Source organism: Onthophagus taurus, chromosome 6 (genome assembly GCF_036711975.1).
Source record: "Onthophagus taurus isolate NC chromosome 6, IU_Otau_3.0, whole genome shotgun sequence".
NCBI lineage: Eukaryota > Metazoa > Arthropoda > Insecta > Coleoptera > Scarabaeidae > Onthophagus > Onthophagus taurus.
The window spans coordinates 21,023,046-21,050,851 of NC_091971.1; the positions used below are offsets into that span (position 1 = coordinate 21,023,046).

Below are 27,806 nucleotides of genomic sequence, written 5' to 3' on the forward strand. Positions count from 1 at the left end.
TGGAATCTTTACTAAACATGTTCTAAATTTAGAAACGTTTGAGTAAATCTCATTTTTTAAACACTTTTCGTGGATAAAACTATATAATTAAGAAAAGGAGTACAACCTATCACGACCTTGATATATAAAATAACTATTAAAAAATGAATCCAACGATAATGGTTTGATGCCACATCACGCGATATCGCAATATGACATTTGACGCTAAAATGACTAAATAACATTAGCACGATATATACCGAAAAGTTTTCTTATCGAAACAGGCCGCAATGCAGGTATCGTGAGAATTAAAACTTTGTCACTTTAGCACAACGCAAGGACAATAATTAAGCTCGTTCAGTACATTTAATGGCACGTGCTTTAAATTTATTAATGCTAATTTTCATTAGCGGACGCCATAACTACAGTGTTCTATTAAGGAACATAAAGTAATTACCCCATTAAATGTCCAGACAACGAAATTTGTTATTAGCTAAAAAAAACCTTTCAATTCAAATTTGGAATTGAAATAATCAAGAAATTTTTTTAGCCTTGAGTTGTAACCAACAATTTTTTTGTTGTTAAGTAACAAACGAAAGTAAAGGAAATGGTGTGTTCCACTTTTTCTTTTTTTTTTTTGAATGACCTAAGACACGCACTATTATTAAAGATATCGATCTCTATGGATTGTTATTTGATCCGTTTGCACCAATTGTACTCTGACGTGATAACCGATTCTTGCGCAAGATAAAGAAACACTTCATAAAACCTGTTTCCTACCACAACGTGTATAAACCTGATGAGTCTCTCTCGATGTGTCTTTCAAAATAACTTTCACCTTCCTCAGAAACGAGTCCTCCTCTTGATGCCACAGCGCTGCTTACCTACTTTATCGTTACATCATCCGGCTTTAAAGGTCGCTGAGTGGTATATTGAACTCGTTAAAAAGTGAATATAAAGAGGAGAAAATAATATGAAATTAATTAAAATTAAATTTTGTTGGAAATATCGAAGTTTCCTTTTTTTGTTAAAAGCTTTGGTACTTTTGATGGAGTTCTTGTGTATTTCTGAGTTGACATTAAAACCATTTTAAATCGATATACGTAAAGTTTTGTATCATTTTAGAATATTTATTTTAAAGAAATATATACTTATTGATAATAAAATAAAAAAAGTTATGATTACTATACAAAATGTGAAAATCCATAAAATTTCTTTAAAATTCCTGTTATTAGCAGTTTTTAATTGAAGGTCGTTGGATAAATTGATTGCTAATTTTCCATAATTACAAAAAATATGACAAATATTAACGGAAATTTGCATTCTAATACACCCAACCACAGCCACGGATTTATCGATCATATTTCTGTATTGAATTAAACTCCGACAGTCGGAAAATTTCCTACAATTGTTGGTAGCTCTGTCATTTTCTTTTTTCCAAAAGTTCATTGCATTTTCAAGTACCTTCCAGTCCGAGCAGCGAAATCCTTTTGTTCTAAAGAAATTTTGTTCTACGTAAGGAAGCTTTTCGGTACAACCGAAGTTATTTATTTTGATTTTGCACTTCCTCGCCCAGCAGCTTGCGATGTATTCCAATTCGCTATCGTACGTTATGTTACTTATTCGTTCCTTTGGGGAGTTACGGTTTCGCATTTCGTTGTGAAAGCTTACGATTTTCACCCGTTCCTCCGAATTGGTTTCAATTGGCGTCGAATTGCACCACAATGGTCTGTCCTCCATTGTACAATTACAGGCTACGTGCGTGTCGATGTTATCTACACTCGAACAATTTACACTACAATAATCGAATATTTGCTGAAATTGGAATAACGACTGTGCGAGTAAAAACCACATTTTCAATCAAAACCTTCAAAAAATGATTGATTAATCAAACGAAAACTGTCAGCTCATTTTATTGAAAAGATGGTGTAACTTTTCAACGTTAATTAACATCGAATTAATTTAGACGAGATACTGTGTTTCAGTAACGTATAAAGAGATATCTCTCTCTCTGAGAATATAGAGACGGGATAGGTTACTTTGTACCGTTTTGGCGACGGTGCTTGATTAATTTAGAAGCTGCCGGTGCAAGTCTTGTAGATAGAGATAACTAGCGGTCGGACTCTGTGGGGTATGGGTGTCGAGAGTTTGACGTAATTTCACCACCGACGTAGGGCGTCGTCAATTCGTTTGTATCGTTACACTTTGATCTAACCTAATGGAAGTTAAAGGACTATAAACTGTAGTATAAAATATCTTTTATAAAACTACTATTTGATGTACCCTTGCGACGACAGCAATAAACGTAGAGATCGTCGCCGTGTACCGGATATACCTCAAAATTATCAAACTTCAAGTTCGTGTGCTCTCGTTATGGAACCGAATTAAAAAAAAGTTATAGCAATTTAAAAGAAGCACACTTCGAGCTATCTAACTAAATTCGTATTATGTCCGGTCAATATCTATCGGCGTCGACCAAAGAACAGACCTAATAAACAACCTTACACATAGAATCTGTAGATTGACCTTTCTTAACACAACAGAGCGGAAAATTTTCTATAGATTCTATATGATCGTGGAATTTTACCCGTATCATATAAAAAAATTATGCGATCTTCTTCCTCAGTCTTTAGGCCTCTTCCAAATGACTTCATTTATTTCTGTCTGTTGCTGTTTTTATCCATTCTTTCCCCGCCACTCCCTTCACACCATCGATCCACGTCTTTTGCGGTCTTCCTGCACCTCTTCTAGTTTCTAATAGTCTCCAAATGGTTATTTTTTGTGTCCACTTTTCTGTGTTTTCTCTTGCCACATGCCCGAAACATTGCCAATTAAGCCTCGTCACTCGACTCAACTTCTATTACTTGTGTTCTTCTGATCACTGCTCCTTCTATCGCTCTTTGGTAAAACAGTAAAACAGTATGCAGCTATCACACCTTTCGTTTTAGGCTTCTCGGTATTTTTTTGTTTTTCAATATAAAACTGTGTTTTCCAAATGCTGCCCATGATAGTTGAATTCGCCGCTTTATTTCGGATATTTCATTTTCTTCGCCAATTTTAATAATGTGACCAAGATACATGTACTGGCTTATATTCTCTAAGGAGGCGTTGTCAATGGCAACATCACTTTGCATGTTGATCATTGTTTTGATCGATGTTAGTTTTGATCTTGTAACATGTTTCCAGTACCTCTATGTCTGAACTGACCAGTTCAATATTGCCTGCGAACCTTAAATGAATACACTATTCACATTCAGACCCATACTTTCTCAATCCAATTGTTTAAGTACATTTTCCAAGAACAAGATCATTCATCAAGGGGAATTTTCTCTGTTTTTGTATTATCTATTATTTTTTGTATTATTAGTGCTGTCAGAAAAGACTAGGTCCCAATGCCATCAAAGGCTTTGTGATTTTCGATAAATGTCAAGAATATTATATTCTGTGGTTTTTTTCTATTAGTGTTCTAATAATTTGCAAGTGGTCGACAGTCTTTCCATGATTCGGGTAACTTTCCTTCCAGCAGGCATTTGTTTAAAAGCAATTTTAGGGCCTCCTCAAAGGTACTACATTCCATTTTTCAGCTATTCCAGCTTTCTTGTTCTTCAGCTATCAAACGGCAAGATCGCAGATATGGATATTTCGAGAAGGTCCTCTGAACTGACGTCTAGAACCTTTCCAGCTGCAGTTTCCGGTTTTGGTATAGCAGATAGAATGTTTTCATCCTCATCATTCTCGTCATTTTTATCCCTTATTTTCATTTCCTTTGGTTTTCATTTGGCTAAATTTGATCTTAGTATTATCATATTCATGTTATTGTCTATAATTTCTAGGATTTGTTGTTTGGTCTGCTCTTAGGTTTACTAGTATTTTCTTTTTGATAATGGGGTTAATACTTTTGTATTCTATTGTACACTTCTGCGTTTTCCTTCGTTTTTCCATTAGTTGTACAGTTATTGGATCACGTTTTGTGTCTTTTATGTTTTTAACTCTATTACAAATCTTTTTTTTCTGACTTTTCTTATGTCATCAGTTAATTTGCATGTTGTTTCGATTATATCTTTGGTGTTTAGTGCGGTTAGCGGTTCTAGTTTTTTCTTTAGCTAATTTTGGTATGTTTTTTGTTGAGTTCGAGCACCTCCATTGTTGGGAGTTTGTTTTAGGAGTAAGAGTTTCATTTTTTGTAGTTTTATACTATTTTCTATACGTGACCGAACCATGCAAAGATCGATGCCAGTATTAAAATGGTAGCACGGTAGTGTCTTTACATATCTTTCTGTCATTAGATAGTACAACGTCTCTCTCAGTTTTGTTCTACCATCTGAGCTAAGTCATGTCCAATTTGGTTTACTCTTTTTATTATAGAATGTATTTCTCTTCTCTGGTTCCTCTCTCCCAATCCAAAATCTCCAATGTATTTGTTGTCATCAGTTCGTTTTTGGCCTATTTTCGCGTTAACATCTGCGGTGATTATGGTGTAAAATGTGTTTTCTAGGCTTCTGGCGTATGTTATGTCTCTATCGAAGATCACACAATATTTGGTCACCAGATCCTAGACCTCCTACGCTGTTGTTTAATTCCGAATTATGTTGGAATAGGATATGTCCAGATTTTAATAGGATCGCTTTTTCATCCTTTAGTCTAGTCCCAGGATATCCCATTTTGTAGTTATATATTCTTGTTGTAATTCTTTTATGTGATCCTCCGTTCTCATTCTTCTATATTGTATGTTGCTCTGTGGATTTTATGTATTTGAGTTTTGTTATCCTTCGATTTTGGTGTTTTTGTCGATTTTTTTTTTCATTTTTACCATGCGGTCTACTAAAGTTATACAGATGTCCAGCATATTCTCTAATAGACAAAAAAAGCTTAATAAACATAGATCCGAAAATAGACCATTGTTGAGATATTCAAAGTTTTAGTTGCATCAGTTGACCCAGTTATAATAATCAAACCCTTCATGTAGTATATGTGGAATATGCATGTAGAAGAGGCAGTTTTGAGAAGAATTGATGAAAATATCTCATACAGCATTAGAAGGATTTCTGTACAAGAAAATAATCGTTCACTACATCTTAAGGGAACAGTTGTTTTATCCGTATCACTACAACACTTTTTAAGCTTTAACAGAAAATGATGGCGAAAAACAATAAATTTTTTGTAGGTGGGCCATACAGGAAGTGGTACTAAACGTCGACTTTCCCATAAACATTATTGATATCCACAATACGAACATTTTGAGCGATAAAAATCCCCATGCAATGCTAGTAACTCATCATCAGTGGCGGTTCAGTATTAATATATGAACCGGAGTTTTAGGTGACCAGTTATTAGGTGCATTTTGTCATCCAAATAGATTTAGTGATTAAATGTGCTTCAAAAACGTGTTACTAAAACTGTTTTTACAAAAATGGTTTTAGATGAAGAAAAGATCAGGCTTTCTAGTGATGTATTTACTTTTCCGCTATCTCTAAAGACAACGAAGATATCCGCTTCTAAAGTAGATTGAAAGATGGGTTAAAATTTGTTACTGTCATCGCACTGGCATTTGATGTATAAGTATTATAACAATAATATAACAAAGTAAAACATTACACGTTTGTTCGAGTATCGAGCCGTGTTAAACAACCAGGTCGCTTCTATGTAACGTAGTGACAATCAAATACCTCCAGTATAATGACGCAATTAAGCCAGACAGTTTGGAAGTGTTAGCCAAGTGAACTTTGGTCGCTCGGTCTTGTTGAAGTTGTGTTTTATCACTCTGACCATAAAAACGGACGTTTTTTGGTTGGCGGTTTACCAACGCATCTAGCAATGGTATTTTAATTATTAAATGGTGCATCTTCTTGACGATAACCTTGTGTTTCCATTTATATTATTTTATTTTTATTACGAGCGCAAGAAATAGAAATTTGAATATGAAGTGTTGAAACGAAATATATAATCATTTTATTATAAATGCTCGTAAAAAGTTTATATTAAAACAACTACACCCAAGTACGTAGAATATTCTGACAAGTTTATGAATAATAGAACAATGGCAGGTTCCACTCAATACGGATAGTATGTTATATCAGAGTAGTGTTAACTATTCCGTTGAGCTGCTTCTGAGGAATTTGCGGTAATAATGCACGCGACGCATGTAAACAGTTCGGAAAGTGTCAAGTTTGCCACACTCAAGTCACATACATTTCGCCTCCGTTCCATTATATCTCGTATAAACAACAAACAGAATGCATCAAGCTTACAGAAAGTTTTGACGAAATTCGCATTCGAACATTTTCACCACCGATAATTATTTTTTTTACATTTTTGACTCAACATCCAATTAGAATTAAACCAGCAGGTCAATACGGTTTGTCCGAAATGTTAATGATAATAATAATTATAATATTGTGGGTGCCTCTTCTCATCAGCGAACACTTTATTTGCGCCAATTTGTGTAAATTAATTCGCACGACCCGTTTCAGGTCATTTACTAATGCTTTTCCAATTTAAATTTAATTGTGAATTAAAGCTGGAATGCGAAATTTTGATGCGGTCCAACATCGTAATCGCGAATAGTATTGGGTGTTTCAATGTGATTCTAATTTTAGTACGAAACGCAAACAAGAAAATGAAAAACCCTTTGATAGCAACAATCCAAATACAGGTATTGATTATTAGGTCATTTCAGTAATCACCAAACGTTAAAAACTCAACAAGCATAAAAACGCCAGAAAAAATAAACACCGTGTCAGCACGTGTATTTAATTAATTAATAGCAAACATAATCTTTTATGGTTTTAAAATAGCTCGACTTTATCGTTTTAGTTACTTCACTTTGGTACGTTTTCTTAGTACGCTGTAGAAATTCACATTAACTTTAATCATTCCGCGCACGGCACATTGCATTTATGCAAGCTCTAAAAATACCCCGTGTTCTTCTTAAGAACTGACGTTGATGGAAGACAATGCTGTTGATTTAAATTATCGATCTGTCGGCAAATGTTTAAACGTGGCACGTTTTCGAACGATCGATCCGAGTCTAAACGTTCGAAGAAATTTACGCAACTACGACGACGATTCAACGAGACAGCGTCCATTCTGGGTGTCATCCAGAACTAGAGAATGAATTAATCCAACGATTAAACGCACAGGAAACGACGCGATATCGTTCTTTCCGTTCATTTTGGCGCCCGTAAATTTTCATATTAACAACGCTTAGAAAACTTTAGAAGTAGTACTATGTTTATTTGAGTTTAATAATAACTTGAATTAAGGATGTGGTGTTGAAACGAAATGGACTGAGATCGGCTTTCGCAGTAAAATTCAAAAATATATTGTATATTTGAAATTATAATTGAAATTTAGATGAACTGTTCTCGTTTCTCACCTAAAACGTTCCAACCGATTAAATTCAAACAGAATTGTATACACCAATTTCATATTTAATCAACGTACCTATTTTTAAAATAGTTTGTTGGGTTATATGCAATTGTTGTAACTGATACTGTTGTTTCCAAAATCTAATTAACTTTACTCGTATTATTATTAATATATAAATTATCTTTGTTGTTTATACACATAATAAACAATTTTTAAGCGATGAAAAATATCCACCATTTTTTTACAAATTCTAGTAGCCTGAAAGATTCGCCAGCTTTTTGATCTCGTGTTAAAAAGTGTTCCCTATTCCAAGGTCATTAATCTAAGTTACTTCTATGGATGTCTTGTATGTGAGTGTCTGTGGACACGAGGCTACTTTCATAGTCAATCACTAGTCTTTTATGGGTCATGATAAAGTACTCATAAACTTCATCAAGGTCAAGGGTTCTTCTTTCCAAAATTTTCAATGTCAGTAATAACATGTCATTTACCGATTTAGGTAAAGAATAGTACTTAACTGTATTCTGTCCACCGCTTCAGATATGAAGTTAAATTGACGAGTTCCCCCAATTTACTCAGCTTTGGTCTTGATTTAAGTCAGTGATTTGCAAAGCGAGCAACCAAATGAACAGGACAATGCTAGGAAACGAAGCAGCAATGAAAATAAGCAAGATCCCGCTGTCCAACGAGTTCACAGACGTATAATAGATATGTCATCTGATATCAAGAAAAATGTATATAGTAACAAACTTCAGAATTCAAATTTTGCACTCTAAGTTGATGAGTCAACAGGTACTGGCAACAATGCGCAACTCATAGCGTTCGTCCGTTTTATCAACTAATAAAGAAATCAATATAGTAAAATGAAAGAAAAATTCTTTTAAAGAATTAAGTGTAAAGTGAAGATTTTTAACATTTTGAATAAGTCGTCATGTGTATAATTCAATCCAGCATGAGTGTTTTAAGAACCTTACATCTTTTGTAAAAAAAACAATGAGAATGTTATTGAACTCACTGCTAGAGCTAATATATGCAACAATAGCAAAGTTAATCCAGAAGCAATACAAAATTCTTAATAATATACAAGGAGCACTAAGTTGGGTGAAAAGGATTATATGCTACGCAGGAGACGCAGTCTTAATCTCTGAAGACGAAGATAGCCTCCAAAGAATGCTGTTTAAATTCGAGAAAACTGTAGAGAAATCTCAGTACAGAAAACACAGTTCCTTACAATAGCCAAACAACTAAAAAGATTTAGAAGAGATAAGAGGTTATGTGGTTGAAATATCTACAACAAATATTTACAAATAAAAAGTAAGTTGAAGATCTATAAGACGATTGTGAGATTGGTGATGACCTACGCTGTCGGAAAATATCACCCTTCAGCCTGTTGCTTCTCCGAACAATAAAGGTGAACACCTGAAAGCTGAAAACATACAGGACACTATCATGTCCAACGAATGCCCAAAATCATCAGAGAAATTTAGGCACAGTAAGGAACAAATCAGTGGAATAAAATAGATGACAGTTGATATCCAATATCAACTGACTGGCTGCAGTTGTGGGATATTTCAGCATCAAGTTTACTGTGAAGATTGTAACAGTTTTATTAGAGAAATACGGTCAAGTTCTTTTAGATCCACAAATAGATAACGTAAATTGATAATCAATAGTGGATCTACCTGATCTTCTCACTCATCTTCAATCCTGCTTTTCAATATGCAATTTTATTATGTTTTATTTTGTTTAGACTTGGACTAGGCGATTAGAAGTAAACTACCCGAAACAGTAGCAGAAGATATGCAATCAGCAAGGTCTGCCCACCTCCTGGTAATTACTTACTCCTAATACCACTGTGTTGCAAGATTTTTATACAGTTGATGAGTTAATTTGGGATTACTGATTTCAAATATGCCTTCTATTTTTCTGTAACACGTTTCGTTTTTTTTATTCAGGTGTCTCACTGCTGCTGGGCATAGGATTTTATAAGGCAACTGTAGATGCAATAAATTTGCTATTTGGCACCTTGATATAAGGTGAAGAAATAACATTTAGTTAACAGCTTTCACTCATCGTCATCAATTTCTTCAATTAAATTCCAACAAACATCCGCTAACAGGGAATCTAATTTTTTTCGGTTGAATCAACTTTCAAGTGATGCTATTATCTCATGAAATTTTTCACCGTGTTCATCACATCAATGTTCAATTTGTCTTTCAAAGTGGTCCAAATGATGGTGGAGAAAATGGAGTTTTAATGACATTCGCAAATTCAGTTATTGAAAGCTATCAACATATCAGAAATAAGGAATCGCCAATTTGCAGATCGATGTACACCCAGACAATGTTCTATAACAGCTTTAAGACTGTCCCATGCAATTTGCTGATTTGGCAAAAGACGTTTCTCAAACTGGGCATCTTTTATCTTTTATCTATCAGCGAATACTAGTAACAGTGATATTAGTAACAATTTCCGGTATAACCGGAAGTGGTACAAACATGACACTAGCACTAAAAGGTAGATCTCCTCACCTTATATTAAGGTGCCAAATATCAAATTCATTGCATCTATAGTTTTCCTATAAAAAAATTCTGAGTCTCGCAGCTGTACGAAACCCGAATAAAAAAAAACTTGACGTGTTACAAAAAATGAAGGCAACAACAAATAAAAACAATCAACTGATCAACTGTACACAAAAAGAAGTTAAAATTTGCAGCACAGTGTAATTGTTAGTATTATAATGCTTCAATAATCCATACAAATCCATTATTTGTTAAGTTTGATTTTTAAATTTCTCAAATGTAAGTTGAGAAAGTTGTAAGTTGTGTAGAATAGTAGCCAAAAATGTAGGGAAAGAGTATACCAGAAGCATTGATGAAACTATAAAGACAAAAGCGATATAATTGCTTACAGAAAAAAGTGTACTAAACCAGCGAAAAGTAAAATCGTGGAATTGATATCTGTGCGACAAAAAGTGAAAAATATACTTAGAGGTTAAGATCAGATAAAGATAATCACTGAATAAAATTTACCAAGCAGTACTTTCTATTTCCCTCACTTGTTGGTGGAATTGCAGTATGTCAGACCATGTTTAGTAAACATATTGAAATGAAAAACAGAATAAATGTTCAAAAAAGGCGAATATCAGAAGATAGTATGTGCTTTCCGGGTAGCAGAGAAGAATTGCTATTTAAGAGCAGTAACTGGGAATGAAAACATATAGTAAGTTGATTACAACAAAAATGTGTAGATTATATAAAAAACATTGTAAGGAGCTATGTCATCAGCAATTAAAGAGGAGCTTCCAGAATTTGTTTTACAGAAATTTACAAAAGCAACCATAATCACAAAAAAATATATAGCAAGGGGATGGCATTCTAGAATGAAGTTTGTACTTGGTAGTTTTGACTTGCAAAATTGTTCAGCAATACTTTTTCTAATAAATACAGTGTCCAGAGGTCAATTCAGACATATAATTTGACCTTTCTTTCTATAGCTGGAAACAAAACTACTCCTGATAGTACTAAATTCTAGCAGAACATGGTGGTTAAGCAATAGTATATTGTATGCTTCAATATTTAACCAATCTACCAAAAAAAGTTAAAGAAAAGAATTTGTTTTATTGTTCCAAGAGTACAGAAATCGAAAAGTTATAACCAAAAGTTTATACAACGTTCATACTGTTGCTATTGTAATAAAATATTTTGGTTTAAAATGCATCTTTACTATTCAAGTATAAGAGCAAATAATGTCATATTTTTCTAAACCGATTAGTACAAAGAGAAATCGAGATAGAAAAAGATATCAGAACTAATGATATTGGTTAATTTACATTTTGAATGAGTTGTACTGGTGCATTATCTGATTATAAATTGGTTTCTGTCATTAGATTTGGTATCTTTAGGATTGTGACAAGTTTTTCTGCGTTTCCCGAAATATAAATTGATTCAACACTCAATTCTTAGACATAGACAAGTTTCAGCAATCAACGTTTATAGTAGTTTATGGAGTTGGATCTACAACATCTAAGTCGTTAGTTTCGAGATCCTTGTTATAAAGACTGATTTCAGAAATTGGGGTATACTATGTCTACACCGTCAAGATACATGTTTTAACAACAATTATGCCATCTTCATAAGTTTACACAACCAGGAAAAAGATTGTTTCGCAATCAATATACCATTCTCAGAGTTTACAAAGTTTTCTCTATATGATGCTGATTTTGAATGAACCTATATAATCCACAGATTCTTTGTTAAAGAAACTGTATTAAAAACGTACGCTATGAACAAACATAACCACCTATTATTACCATCTGAACTTTCAAAGATTACGAGTTAAATCATAATAGAGGTGAAAGTACAAGTAGTGAATGAGATTCGTTAAAAATGCGGTGGTCAAAATTGAAAATGAGAGGATAAATCGTTTTCACGAAATAATTTAAATAAAATTTCCTTAAATAAGCGAAAATAAATGTTAAAAATATACTGATGCTTTAATAACCATTAATTTCATATAATTACCATAAATGAGGATACTTCAAACGTATAATTGCACATGTAATCATTAAATAACAGTCAGGTATTTGGGTGAAAGTGCAAACTATAATTTGCATGCCCTACTTGGAAGAGGTGCTGTTAGAGGTTTCGATGTCAAAATCCAAGGTGAATTCACGAATCAAACGTTTACTTAAAAAAATTGCGTAAGGTGTTACCATTACAAGTTCAAAAAATGTTAATGGGTAATAAAAAGAAACATTAAATCCTTGTCGATGAAATTTAAAAGAAAATTTTAAAAATAAAAGTTTTAAAATAACTTTACACAATAAAAGTAAAAAGAAATACAAAAAGGTTTTAAATTTATAACAGAAAGATTGGTGCATAATAAATTACTAAAAAAGGTTTCAGGTAATTACACATCTTCCAAGAAGCGAGTTCTAATAAATTAAAATTTTTCGGCAATCAAAATACAACCAAAACAATCCAAAAAATACCTTTCTTTGTGGCTGCCTGAGACCGGGTTGAGGCACAAACGTCCTCAGGCTTGCCAAAGGAGCCGGCAAACCAGTTAACATCGGTTGAACGTGAACCGGAGCCTGTAGATGCATAGCACCGGCGGGATGTATGGGCACTGCCACCATTTTTTGCAAGGGTACCCCCCATGGAAGGTACCAAGTCCCAGGGTGGTGCTGCATCGTTATCTTTCGATAGTTTGATCGATATACGAAAACTGACTACGCGTCTAAAAAACGATTCCCCCTTTTTAATTTAATTTTACTACAAAGGAACACTATTTAAATAAACACTCGTACTGACGAACGACTGAAAAACATCGCGTCAACCGTTTAACAAATTAACAGATACACGAGGGGGGCGCATCATGTAAATACCGAATAAAATTCTCTCAGCACTCGGTGTTTTTAAAAGGGGTTCTCGTAAGGAGACGGAAACACTGATTTTCTTTTTTGAAAAGAATCGTCGAGAACGTAATTTTCTCGTACGTGGATACTTGAAGATGAACTGACGCGTGTTTCTCCGTGTTATATATGGTTGAGGTACGAACGCTTTCGACGGCCGCGAACCGACGACTGAACGACGAGTGCTGCGAAACAGGAGGTGCGAGTGGTTAGGTTAAGCTCAGGCATTGCGTCGGCTCGCGCGCTTCCAAAACTTTACAGTTTCAAGCTCCAACCACTCTCCACTGCGGTTACAACGATAACAAACCACTTTTCATTATTCTTTTTAAGTTTTAATAGCAGTAATAAAATGAAATCAATTCATTTTCTTATGCAAGGTATATATATACCTCATTTGAAAAAATGACAAAAGTGCTAATTAAATTTAATATACAGTAAAATCTCGATATAACGGACTAATACGGGGAAGGGAGTGCCCATTATTGCCAAAAGTCCGTTTTGTCCATTTTAAACGTGCGAACGTCTGAAGACACTGAATGGTACAACTTAAGAAAGTAATATGTTGTAGTAATAAAAAATAACGATTATATGTTAAAATGTACTTTTCTATTCGGGGATGACATATGTTTATCTATTTCCGAATTATTAAATTTAATACTTTCATTAAAGATAAACGCGGGCTTAAGGCGATCGATATTAACAATAATTTTATCATTGCCTTTCTGAATTACGAAATATTTGCTTGCTTTTGTCAGAACTTTGAAAGGTCCTTCGTATCGCGGAAATAACGACGGTTTCAAACCTTCAATTCTAATGAAAACGAAATTTGCTTTGAGCAAGTCTTTATGAATAAAAGGTTTTTGAATAGAGTGAAAAGACGTATTCACTGGTTTTAATTTTGAAAAAGTGTCTCTTAAACTGGAGAGGAAAGGCTTATAGGCAATAGATGGATTAGTAGGTATGAAGAACTCTCCAGGAAGTCTTAGTGGTTGCCCGTAAAGCAGTTCTGCTGAGGAGCAACCTAGATCTTCCTTAAGTGATGTAGATTGTTGTTCCATCTAGTAGAGTCTCTTTTAGCGATGATAGCCGTCTTCAATGATCAATGAAATCGTTCTAACATTCCATTTGCTTGGGAATGGAAAGATGATGTATGTATTTGTCGTGTGCCAAGTAATGTGTTAAATTTTGAAAAGAGGTTTGATTCGAATTGCCGTCTCTGATCATGTGTTATTGTGGTAAGTATACCAAATCGACTAAAATAATGCCGGAAGAGTGTGTTTGCTATAGTAGAAGATGTGATATTTTTCAGCGGAAAAGCTTCTGGCCATCGAGTGAAGCGCTCGATAACTGTAAGTACATAAGTACAACCTAGGGACGGAGTGAGTGGTCTAATCAAGTCGATATGTATATTATCAAATCTAATTTTAGGAATTTTGATGTTGATGATTGGCGATTTTGTATGTTTTTGAATTTTTGCTTGTTGACATTTCAAGCAGGTTTTGGTCCAAACATGAATTTGCTTTGACATGTGTGGCCAAAAGAATCTTGTTTTGATTGCATGAATGGTGGAACGTATTCTGGGATGAGATAAGCTATGAATTTTGTCAAAAATTGCTTGTTTGAACTGTTGCGGAATATAAATTCTTGGAGATGATGAAGAGGTTTCACACCACAGTTTGATATCGGATTGTGATGTTGTTTGATGTGTTAAACGATAAGATTTCGAAGGACTGTTGGAAAATTGCTTATTTAGTAAGTTTTCCAATTCTGTGTCAGCAAGTTGAGCGTTGTTAAGGGCTAGAAAATCTGGATAAGATGAATTTATAGATCCGATGTTTGTTCTGGATAGAGTATCTGCAACAATATTTGAATTTCCTCTGATGTATTTGATATCTGAAGTAAATTGTGCAATATAACTTAGATATCGGGTTTGTCGAGGAGTTTTGTCTGTGGACGAAAAAATTGATGCGACAATGGGTTTGTGATCTGTATATACTGTAAATTTATTTCCATGTAACGAATGTTTGAAAAATTTGATAGCAGAGTAGATCGCTAAAAGTTCTCTATCAAAAGTGGAATATTTGGTTTGGCATGAATTAAATTTTTTGGAAAAGAACGCTAATGGTTGAGACCTTCCATTGACGGTTTGCGTTAAAACAGCTCCCATACCTGTGTTAGATGCATCAGTTGACAATGATAGGATAGCATGTGAAGAGGGATGTCCTAGAAAGATAGATTTTGATAGAACATTTTTGGCTGAAGAAAAAGCGTTGTCGTGTTGCAGAGTCCAAGAAGTTGATGAAATTGTTTTTTGTTTTTGATAGTGAAGTAATTTTGAAAGTGTGTATAAGGGATCAAGAATATTTGAAATGTTAGGTAAGAATCTATGGTAGAAGTTTAACATTCCCAAAAATCTTAGTAACTCTTTTAGAGTCGTTGGCTTTGGAAAATATGTTATGGCTGTGATTCTTGATTGCGATGGTCGAATGCCATCGGATGAAACATGATGAGTAAGAAAATCCAATGATTTAACACCGAAAATGCATTTTTTCGGTTGGATATTGATATTGTAGGAAGTTAATCTGTGAAATAATTGTTTTAAATGAAGTATGTGTTCTTCTTCATTTCGACTTGCTACAAGAATATCGTCTATATATACAAAAATGAAGGTTAGTCCTGAAAGTACTTCATTGAATTTGGAATGTTTACGCTGCATTTCGAAGCCAAAAGGCATACGAACGAATTCGAAAAGACCGAAAGGGGTTGTAATAGCTGTCTTTGGTATGTCTTTTTCATCTACGGGTATCTGATGATACGCTCTGATCAAGTCGATTTTAGAAAAGATTTTGCATCCGTGCAAATGAATGTTGAAATCATGTATATGAGGTAGCGGATAGTGATCTGGCACAGTAACGTTGTTCAATTGGCGGTAATCTCCACATGGTCTCCAGTCATCAGAATCTTTTTTAGGTACCATGTGAAGAGGCGATGCTGTAGATGAAGAAGATGGTCGACAGATGCCCATAGCGACCATTTGTTCGAATTCTTTTTTAGCGATTGATAGCTTACGCACATCCAAACGTCGAGGCCGGCAAAACGGAAGATGTGAATTAGTAATAATTTTGTGTTTAGTGTTGTGTGTAACGGGAGATGAAAAATCAGGCGATGTAGTTAATTTTGGAAATGTTTTTAAAATGTTTGAAAATTTTGATTCAAAGAAGAAAATTTTGGGTGATGGAACGTCGCTTTTGATACAAGAACCAATAGAGAAAATTTTTGTTTCCTTATCGATTAATTTCTTATTCTTAACATCAACTAAGATACCGAATCTAGTTAAGAAATCGATGATGTACAATATCATGTACAATATTTTTATTGAATTTTAAAAAATTATTTTTATTCTACCACATTTTAGGTTGTTAATGGATAATTTATTTTTTTAATCTGTTTTTTGTAAATTATATAACAAATCATTTTATTAAAAACAACTTTTCATGGCACACTTTGTGTGGTGCATGGCACACTACAATTAGCATTAGAAATAACACTAGTTTAGCCGGTTTAGCCGTACGTCTCTCAAGACGGCTAAACCCGATTGATTCTAGTTCTAGGTATAGTGTTAGTTCTAGTAACAATGCTAGTGTAGAACTAGAACTAACACTAAACCTAAAACTAGAAACATCCGGGTTTAGCCGAACGTCTCTCAAGACGGCTAAATCCGAATGATTCTAGTTTTAGGTATAGTGTTAGTTCCAGTGACAGAGTTAGTGTAAAACCAGAATTAACACTAGACCTAGAACTTCCATTCGAATCATTTTTTTTTAAATCCTCTTATTTTCAATTTTGACCACCGCATTTTTAACGAACCTTATTCGCTACTTGTACTTTCACCTCTATTATGATTTAACTCGTAATCTTTGAAAGTTCAGATGGTAATAATAGGTGGTTATGTTTGTTCATAGAGTACGTTTTTGATACAGTTTCTTTAACAAAGAATTTATATAGGTTCATTCAAAATCAGCATCATATAGAGAAAACTTTGTAAACTATAAGAATGGCATATTGATTTCGAAACAATCTTCGTCCTGGTTGTGTAAATTTATGAAGATGGCATAATTGTTGCTAAAACATGTATCTTGACAGTATAGACATAATAGACCCCAATCTCTCAAACCAGTTTTTATAATAAGGATCTCGAGACTAACAACTTAGATGTTGTAGATCCCAACTCCATAAACTACTATAAACTTTGATTGCTGAAACTTGTCTATATCTAAGAATTGAGTGTTGAATCAATCTATATTCCGGGAATCGCACAAAAACTTGTCACAATCTTAAAGATACCAAACCCAATTACAGGAACCAATTTATAATAATCAGATAATGTACCAGTACAACTCATTTAAAATGTAAATTAACCAATATCATTAGTTCAGGTTCATTAGACATCAGCACGTTTAGTTATCTGATATCATTTTCTATCTTGATTTCTCTTTATACTAATGGGTTTAGAAAAATATGACATTGTTTGTTCTTATACTTGAATAGTAAAGTTGCATTTTAAACCAAAATATTTTATTACAATAGCAACAGTATGCAGTTCTAGGTATAGTGTTAGTTCTAGTAACAATACTAGTGTAAAACTAGAACCAACACTAAACCTAGAACTAGAAACATTCGGGTTTAGCCGAACGTGTCTCAAGACGGCTAAACCCGAATGATTCTAGTTATAGGTATAGCGTTATTTCCAGTGACAGTGTTAGTTCTAGTTTTAATTTAATGAAAAATATACAACAATCTAACCCTAAATAACTAAAACTAGAACTAATACTAACATTAGCACTAACACTAGACATAGAACTTGAAACGTTCGGCTTTAGCCGTCTTAAGAGACGTACTGCTAAATCCGAATGATTCTAGTTCTAGGTATAGTATTACATCTATTAAATGCTAGTTTTAATTCTTATTCAGCTAAACGTAGTACTAATACTATACCTAGAACTAGAATCATTCGGGTTTAGCCGTACGTCTCTTAAGACGGCTAAACCAGAATGTATCTATGTAGTTCTAGGTCTAGTGTTAGTTCTAGATTCAGTTCAATGAAAAATATACAACAATCTAGCGCTGAAAGACAATCAAAACATGAACTGCCGTCCTTGATTTATATATCATATTAGCAACTCGGGGAATACCCTTATTTATCTATGAGTTTATATTTAAATATACTGATGTATTAAATAGATAATGTTAAGAGTATGACTTAAAACTACATTGTCCGTTATAGCCGAACTCGGTTCTAACAAGATCCGTTATATCGAGATATTACTGTACCTCTTCTAAAACAACGAAAAAAGTGTTAATTAAGTTTTTAATTTAATATACTTCGAAACAGCTTCATGTCTTATCATTAGGAAATAAATTTTACACCAATCAAACAATTACCATCTTATTTCACGCAATATAAGATGATATCAGACTGTTGAACACAAAAAACCTTTTCCCTTTTATCTATAAAATTACCATATTGACGAGATGGGGTTTTATAAACCAATACACCACCGCGTTTACTTGACCACTTCGAATACTTAGTTTCATTTGCAAGGTCGCGTACCATTACACATGCATAGACAGAGAGGATTGTTGTCGTTTCCCGTCATTCAGACGGTGCAGAAAGTAACCATGTTTATTTATAACGCGTTACATAAAGTCGCTGTGAACGCATCTGCGTCTGGACGAACTTGCTTGAACCACCGCGTCTGAAATTACAAACGAATACGCAATCTGTGTATATCTTCATTTCCAACTCTATTCCGAGTTCCAGATCCTTAATCGTTATTTGTTTATCCTATGGGAATGGTTTGTTTCGATTACAGGTGATGTTATCTTATCGTAGACTTCTACTCGAAACGTGTCCGGATCGGTTCGTAATGAGCTGTTGGTGTCACCATAGTTGCGGAACCAGCTCGAATTAAATTACCCATAAATCTCGAGATTTCGCCGATTGCGATCAACTCCAAACGGATGCTTTCGTGCGGATAAACTGGAAAGGCTGTTGGAAAATGGCGCCCGAGCGACGCCCTCAAATCGAACGAACGCCCAGGAACCGTCGGCGACCCGATAATAATACCTGAAATTGGCCGAAACACGACGGCGAAGGGTTCGCGCGAATTTACTGCCTGCGCAGTAGGACTCCTTTTCGAAGACAAGAAACGATATAAAGCGATAAAAGTTCCCTTAGAGTGCTCACCCGTAACACAGACTAAAGTTATTGTCCTTTGTTTTTATCTTTAGGGCAAAAGTCGAATTACCAACACTACAACATATACAGTGTTTGTCAAAAGTAGAAAATCAAATTAAAACATAGATAAAATCTTTAATGCAACGATTACATGTAGACCTTATCATTTAACGTTTCAATTTAAATACAGAATGCCCAGAGGTAAATATTTATGCGACGATAAGAAGAAGTTAATTATAGGTCATTTCGATGCTGGTTAAATAACAGGACATTTCACGCCAATTAAATATTCACCGTTTAGTCACATGTAACACAATTGCTAAGTATAAAGATCGCAATATTGTAATGGCAACTAAAAAACTGCAAGACCTCGGAAAACAACGTGCAGTTTATTTACAGTCAAAATGTCCAGAATAAACTTCCCGGAAATAAATAGCAGTGAAAGTCTAATTATACCACGATTAATGAAGATGGGTTTTGAAGCAGATTGACCTGCCAAAAATGTAAATTATGCCAAGAATTGAAGTGCACGATCATTGCACGCAAATACATTAATTGGAATTAATGGAGAAATGGTGGAACACCCTTTTGTGTTCGTGACACATTATTGCTATTTACATCTATTCTTAACCACTCAGTATATTCTGCTGTTTTGTTAGTCGTATATTTCTATTTTATAACTGTGTTGATTCTTATACTAAAATGTTAAGGTATGTAAAATTATTTTAAAAAGCAAATAATATAAATGAAAAATTAAATCAAAGAAAATTGGAAAAAAAATTTACGCGGAGTATGTATTGAGTTGGTCATTGTTCATCTACTAAACAAATCTCAAACATAAATTTGAATGTGTTTGATGATTAATTCTTATATTTTTTACCGTTATAACTCTATTTACTCTATTTACTCGCTGATGCCTTTGGGAAAAATGTATAATATGCATCAAAGAAATGAATACCTGATTCAAGGATTCATCATCATATTTCGTCAGATGGTGAAGTCACTTGTTCTGCTGCACTCCGAGTTCGAGCTTTCTGGCATAAACTATACCAAAAGTGTCGGATCTCAACTTGTTAGTCGATACACAAACTCCTTATCTAACTGTCGTCACATGGCTTAGGGCTGTTACGGAGACAACTTAGATGGTGAAGATTGCTATTGTCGAATAATTTGCCTTGAGCGCTAGGTGCGGTACATCTTAGCTTAATTGTCTGTACCTTGAGGCGGCAATCACATTAAAAATCCAACTCGAAGTGTAGATGAAACTGCTTATGATGAAACTTTCTGTCGCAACTGTGAAAGTTAACTGAGGGCAAGGCGGTTGCTAATAAACTAATTTCCAGTACTCGCTGACCCCTAATTTCACTTGGATTGTCAAGGTACAGGAGCACCTTGATGAATATTTTGTATTTCTTCTCAATTCGTAAGTTCTATGAAACAGAAAACATAAACAAATACTAACTGAAGGTCAGTTCTCCATCTACAAACATTACATAGGTAGCTGCTTTGTCCATATCTAAGCTTTCTTCTCCATTTCTGATTGAAAGTAAGTATTTCTCGGAAAAGAATGAGGATGCAAGATGAGCTATAACGGCACTCATTAGTTTGTTTCTCAACCAAAGCAAAAAACATAGTACAATGTGGTTGTGAGCGGAGTTAGCAGCTCAGTGGGGACGAGATGGCGTTATTATGAGGGGAAATTACTCAAGAGGTGGCTTGATAGTCTGGCTGTTGAGCACCGCTAACACACGCTTATTGTTGAAGCAAACTAGATTTGGACCGAATAGAATGGACCTTCGCTATCAACAATATGTTGTCAGGAGACTGGCAGAGACTAAAGCGATATCTTGCAGGTGCCCCTTCTATTCCTCGAAAGAACTCACGCAAAGAAAATCTCACTGAGGTGAAAACCTTGCCAGGTAAAATTTCCATGTACATTATATGCTTGGAAGTAAACCGACAACATGCTGGGTCTCCTGTAACAATCCTTAAAAATTCATAATGTTCTGGAGCTACAAAGCAATTTTAAGACCTATAATGACATATGGCTGTAAGATCTGGACACTAATTCACAATTTTGCAAACAGCATAGGTGTTTTCAAGAGGAAAATCCTGAGATTGCAACCTCAATATATGAAAATAATATAAATATAGAGAATAAGATATAATCAGGAACTATACAGGTAGTATAATGAACCATAGCTTTTCAATTACATGATTCAGGTCCAAAGATTGCAAAGGGCAGAATATGCGGTCAGAATGAAGGACGGAAGCAACTACTTAACAGTATGTTACATACTGTTGGGTCATTCTTTTCTGGAATTCTAAGTATTATGTTTTCACAGTATTGATTTCAGCTTATTCCAATGAAAACAAATTACTACTATTTCTAAACTCATGTCACAGCATACTTTTACTTACTGTACAGTTTGTACTGTTGAAATCAATAATCAGCGTGCACATATACTACTTCAATTTGAGACACATAACTTTTATTGAAAGGCAGATTATTGATATATGTGAACAGTAGTGGGCACAAAACTGATCCCAGTAGTATTCAGCTGTTCGTGGGAGGCTTTATCCGTGCTCTCTCCAATCGGGCACTGGTTCTGTTTTAACTAATTAACCCAAATAAGTAGGCTTCTTCAAATAATAATTGGCAACTGTAACCTATGTCTCATCTACTATTACTTATCTATGACTGAGCAACAATTCAGTCTTGTTTTTACTACTATATTCGTTAGTATAACAAAAAATATTTTACTATGTTTAACTATGGATACAACACTAGTGAAATTCCTAATTTCCATTGCTTGTTTTACAATTAAGATAAACACGCGGTTATGGTACCAGTCAGATTTTTTTGATAGGTCTAGTAGTGATTGTTTTGTTTTATTTACGCTTGGTTCAGGATATTAATGAAGAACGTAAACTCTGAACGTTGAAACGATATTGTTTATAAGGATGGTACGTTATATTAAGATAAAATGGTTAGACGAGTGAAGTCAGCAGCGCACAGGTACTTAAGAGATAAATAATCTTCTTCGTATTTTGATATTTTGTGAATTCACATTTTGTGACAATTTTGCACAAAGTTAGACTATCCTTGCGGACTTGTCGCAGTCTTTGTGAAAAAATTGGGGTCTTATCCCTGAAAGGCTGTACTGGATCTATGTGACTGTGATCAGACCTATGATCACATATGGAGCAGCAGCCTGGTATAGGGAAGTCCGACACACTTCAGTTATCAGTAATCTTTCACGAATTCAACTGGTAGCTGGATTGGCAATCTCTGGTGCGATAAGCACAACGCCAACTCTAGATACTGTGTTATCAATGCCGACAGACTTGGCGGGATCACTATTGGTGATTAATGCTCGATACCAGATTGTACTGCCTTCAGGCAGATACTTGCATGTTCACAGATGGATCAAAAACGACGGAAGGGGTCGGAACAGGAGTTTACTGCCAGACACCTCGAATTAAGCAAGCATACGGCCTGGGTACGTACTGTACTGTATTCCAGGCGGAAGTATTTGCTATAGACATGGGTGCTAAAATCCTTCTTGAGAGAGAGGTGAAGAACATAACAGTACGAATTTTCTCAGACAGTCAAGCCGGTCTCCAGGAGCTGAGCCGTGAAAACAGTATCGGCTCTGGTTAATGATTGTAAGAGAACGTTAAACACACTGAGTTGTGATAAGAGAGTTTCTCTGATCTGGGTCCCGGGCCGCTTTGGGGTTGCTGGCAATGAAGCGGCAGATGAGCTAGCACGAGAGGGCAGCGCTAAAGCGTTTGTGAGACCGGAACCAGCAGTTGGTGTATCATTTGCGATGGCCAAATATAGGATTGGACTGTGGGCTGAAGAGAGACTTCGCCTACTGTGGACCAGTTCTCCTGGAATGAGACATGCTAAGGTGTTTATTAACAGCCCCACTGTCAAACCCGGGAACATTTTAGGACTTGCTCGTAGCAGCATAAAAGTTCTAATGGGTGTCTTTACTGGGCACTGCCGATTAAAAGCACACCTCAACTTGTTGGGTTTAGCCGACGATGTTGAATGCCGACTATGTGCGGAAGAAGCAGAGACGGTATCAGATTCTCGATTTTTGGGTCGCAGTTTATCTTCTCAAATGATCTGAATGACCTTTCACCGAGCAAGGTATTAATTGTCGTTAAAAGCATTGAACTACTTTTTCGAACTGCACGGTGAAATTAGATAACGATATCTATCGGGGTACAATAGATCCTTAGGGTCGCGGTGCAAGGTTGGTTGGTCCGCCTACCCGATATGTAGTCTATGTAATGTAATGTTATCTTTAGAGCTGATGGACGTTGTAATATTTTAAACGGATCATGATGGAGACCAAATGCAGTGGTTAAACCGTTGGATGGCGTTACATACGTTTTGTGTTATTGAAGCTGTAGTTTTCGTGGATGTGCTACTGCGTTTAATCTGGTGTTAACTTCTGTATCGTAGCTCTATATACGCCTGAGTTTATCTGGACATACTGAAAGAGTTAGTGTTGGATCTCCCAGTACTTAATGTGGGTGTCTTTAATTAGCCTAAGTTTCTTTACTTATTTCTTGAATATGTTGCACTAAGACAGTAACTTGTTAGTTTTTGTAATTTTCTGGGCTTGAACCAACACAATGAAGTAATGTGAAGTGGAGGAATTTTAGACATTATTTTAGAAAATACCGATATTTGATGAAACATTGCTCGCTCCTTACATGTAATCTAAAGAGAAAATTGAAAAGGCATTAAAGTGCTAAATGATGGGTTAGGTATATTATGGAAGTGTTCTCTTCATCTTTTCTGGTGACGATTTTTTGTTGCTTCGTCTGTTTTCAAGATTATGGAAACGTGCCCACATTATCCACATATTTAAGACGGCTGTGTTCATGAGGAAAGCCGATGTAATGGCTGTGTCTTAAACTGAACGTGTCTTAAACTTAAAGCTTATTTTTCAAACACTTTTAGTACAATACATCATGATACGTTGCTTGCCAGGTTGAGTGGCTCTTTGCATCATACGTTGGTAATCGTTAATATTTTGCGTATTCTGTTTCCACTGGTTCCCACATTTTAGCATACCGAAGATGATAAGTTAAATTATACATCCTTGTACATAAGTGCCATTTTTTACACGTGAAGGAACTTATTTATTTCTCAAATTACTCTATTAATGATATGGAGAGATCAGATATTGTCCGCTACTTAGATGATATAGTTTAATTTGCAAATATTCAAACTATTTACTAATCTGATATCGGTGAGTGTAGTTATTTGGGCCTTTGCATTAGCAAAATAGATAGGACGATTGTATTATTAGGTCATGGTACACGAGAGGGCAGCGCTAAAGCGTTTGTGGGGCCAGAGCCAGGTGTATCATTTGCGCTGGCCAAACATAGGATTGGACTATGAGTTGAAGAGACACTTCGCCTACTCTGGACCAGTGGAAATGCCCTCCTGGAATGAGATACGCTAAGTTGTTTATTAACATCGCCACTGTCAAACCCGGGAATATTTTAGGAGTTGCTCGTAGCAACATTAAAGTCCTAATGGGTGTCACTGCCGATTAAAGACACACCTCAACTTGTTGGGCCTAACCCGATGATGTTGAATACCGACTATGAGGACGAGGAGACGGTTGAGCACGTTTTATGCCAATGCCCTGTTGTTAATCGTATCAGATTCTCGATTTTCGACTCGCAGTTTATCTCCACAAAGGATCTGAATGATTTTTCACCGAGCAAGGTATTAATGTTCGTTAAGAGCATTGGACTGCACGGTGAAATTTGATAACGTTATCTATTGGGGTACAATAGATCCTTAGGGTCGCGGTGAACGGTTGATCTGCCTACAAGATATGTAATTTATATAAATGTAATATAAAATGAAAGTCATGGTTCTCATTAACTATTAGTCGGACGTATTCAGAATATCTTTTTAAATAGTTCCGTCAAAATGTTTCCCTTATTCTCTTATTAGGAATTAATAGATCGTCCTAGTGATATCTGAATCTACGCATTTTACTCTTTATGCTCCATCATTTTGTTTCCTATTGAATTCGCCTTTTCAGCTAGCTTGTTGTACTGGACACGCAGTAGTAAAGGCATACGTTTACCACATCGGGCAAAGAGATACTCTTGACTGTGACTGCTGTGATCAGGGGAACATTAATTACTATCTGTATAAATCCCTTTTGCAAGATCATATAACATACAACCTATATCTTCTGTCACATGTGAGAAGTACGTTAAAAACTAATAACAAAGGAAATTAGATTTATTTCATAAAAATATATTATACTTAATGGATATGTTAAGTATCTTTCCCACATAAAGTGTTGAATTGAATGCTAAGTATTTTATTCTGTCGTTTTAGCAGTAATTTGGATATTTTAATTGCAGGGAAATTGAAGAATGTGTCGTAAAATGAACGAGCTCAAAAAGGTTTTCAAGATTTATAAAACATCGGGTATAAATTTTGTTTTCAATCGTTTCAATTCAAATCCAATTACTTTACAAAAAATCTTTTTGTATTTTTTTTGTGATGGATATTTGACCGAAACCGAACCTGCTGAAATCAATTAAACTTTTTTGTAAAGTAAAATTTTTTTATTTTATGCGTGTAATTTTTATTATTAACAAAATTGAACTATAAAAAATGTAGTAATGAACGAAATTGTTGTTTCTGTACCATTTTTTCATTCTAACATCATTGATTAAACTTAAACATGAATTCCAAAAAAATAAAAGCATAAAGAGGAACACATTACTTAGAATCATATAAATAAACGTGTTGTTTCAAGTGAATACGTTGTATAAAATCCAGGAAATAACCTGCTGGGTAAAACCGCAAAATGCTGCATAAGTTGTTTAACTTTTATAATTTGGGCAGTATAAATATTTAAGCGCACCTTCAGCACACCTACAAAAGACGCGCACCGAAATAAATGTTCGTAATATATAAAACTAATGTACTGAAATGAATAATTTAGTGAATCAAAAGACAATGAACATTTACTCTGCAGCGACAAATCACTTGTAATTAGTCACGCGTGTATAAAATACGATCATTAATAAATAGTAAATAACCACATCCTGCTAGAGATGGTCTAATGGTGGTAATATAATCATCGTTAATAGCAACAATGCGTAATCCAGAGTTAAATTCACTGTGGAGATGGTACGTTCCCACGGTTCCTGAGGGCTCAAGGAGCAGGAGGATCCAGGTGACGTCATAAGATTAATCACTCGTCCGCGACTAGGCCTCCCTGAAATACCATGAATATTCATATCCATTATTCGCGACGCTAATTTAGATGTTTTTGGTCGTGTGGCGGTCGAGTGAAGTCGAGGCTTGACCTGGATCTATTTTAGGCAGGAACCTAAAGCAGTCAAAGGCCGATGGCTTTTGTCCAATTCTAGATCAGGAAGAGAGATGTTACTGAAAGATTACTAGACTAAATAAACCAGAAAATTAAATTAGATTTATTATGAACTTACTTTGTACATTGTGTATAACAAAATTTTAAGTTTTGCTCGTCAGACAAGTTTTTATAAAGTTTTAACAATTCTAATTTAGTCTTGTGTTTGTGAAGAGGGTCTTTTCTCGGTTCGGTTGGCGCAAGCTCGATAACGTCATTAGTATCATTAGTAAACTTTGATTAAATTCCTGAACACATTGAACCTGGAATTACAGGCCGCGAGGATAATTTTACGAGTGCGACCCTGTCGGCCGCAAAAATCTCGTAAACTCGCCCCTGTAATTTTTATTTCCGCGGCCTCGTTACGGCCAGAGGCGGCGCCGCCTCGAGATAAAAGGGGGCAGGTCCGAGCGAATCCGAAAATCGTTGAGCTGCTAAAATTAGAAACAACACATGCGATGGTATTGTGATGGTGGTTTATTTTAAATAATTGGCCGGTACACTATTGCCAGCTATTATTTTTAGACTTCTAGTAGCAGACACCAATTAATAATGTAGTCCCGGCTTGAGCCTAACCGGCCGTCGTGGCGGTCGAGCTTGCATAAGATATTTTCGAGAACAATTACTACTTGTGCAGTTGTAAAACAGATTGTCTTGGCATGTTCGGGCCCATCTGTCACAATCTATCAAAGAGAAATAGCCCGTTGTAAGAAAAGAAATCCGATTACGTTCGAATCGAAACCGAGTCGGACGACGGCGTACTTTAGTCACGTGCTGTTTAAACGGGAGCGGCACTGTTTTTATTTTTTAGTGAGGAAGAAAACCTCACCGACTCGCGATCTATATTTAGTCGTCAGACAGTTAGGAGTTAATCGACGCGTCCCGCTCCGGTATTTTCAAACAAAATATTGCGGCGGGCTCATTTCACGAAACGCAAATTAAACAGCACTCTATTCTGCGTCTATTTCTATCCTGGACGATCCTTGAAAAATTCCCTGATCGCCCAGAAAACACTTATAGTCAACACCTGTCCGCATTGCAGTTCGCGTTCACGTTCTGGCCAAGCGCAAAAGTTCAACCGGTCGATAATGCTTTATGGTGAAACGTCAACTTGAAGATTTCGCCTCTACCACCGAAGGCCTATCGATCCGCCCTTTCCCCCGCAAAACATTATGCATAACCCTTGCCCTACACGTGTAGGTACCACCGAGTTGTTATCTATTACTATAGCTTTTGGCATAGAGCCTAAATTCTAATATACCCGACCCCATACAACCCCACTTAGAAGTTCAACCTTATTTATTGTTCTTCTAGTATTATTTCTTTTATTCATTTCAGGAATACTTTCAATCTTCTTTATATCCTTCCA

The 27,806-nt window shown here is 35.3% G+C and overlaps 1 protein-coding gene across 3 annotated transcripts in view; it reads right to left on the reverse strand.

Annotated features, from left to right (window-relative positions):
- LOC111426445 (pseudouridylate synthase RPUSD2-like) overlaps nt 1-27,806 on the reverse strand; it is a 235,226-nt gene that overhangs the window by 146,881 nt on the left and 60,539 nt on the right. Inside the window, exon 1 of one of the 3 annotated variants that reach the window (XM_023060975.2) lies at nt 12,341-12,946. The exons of the other annotated variants lie outside the window; for them this stretch is intronic. Coding sequence (XP_022916743.2) covers nt 12,341-12,541 — 201 coding nt within the window. The 5' untranslated portion in view covers nt 12,542-12,946. Of the gene's footprint in view, nt 1-12,340; nt 12,947-27,806 lie in introns of those variants that run through there. 3 annotated transcript variants of the gene reach the window in all.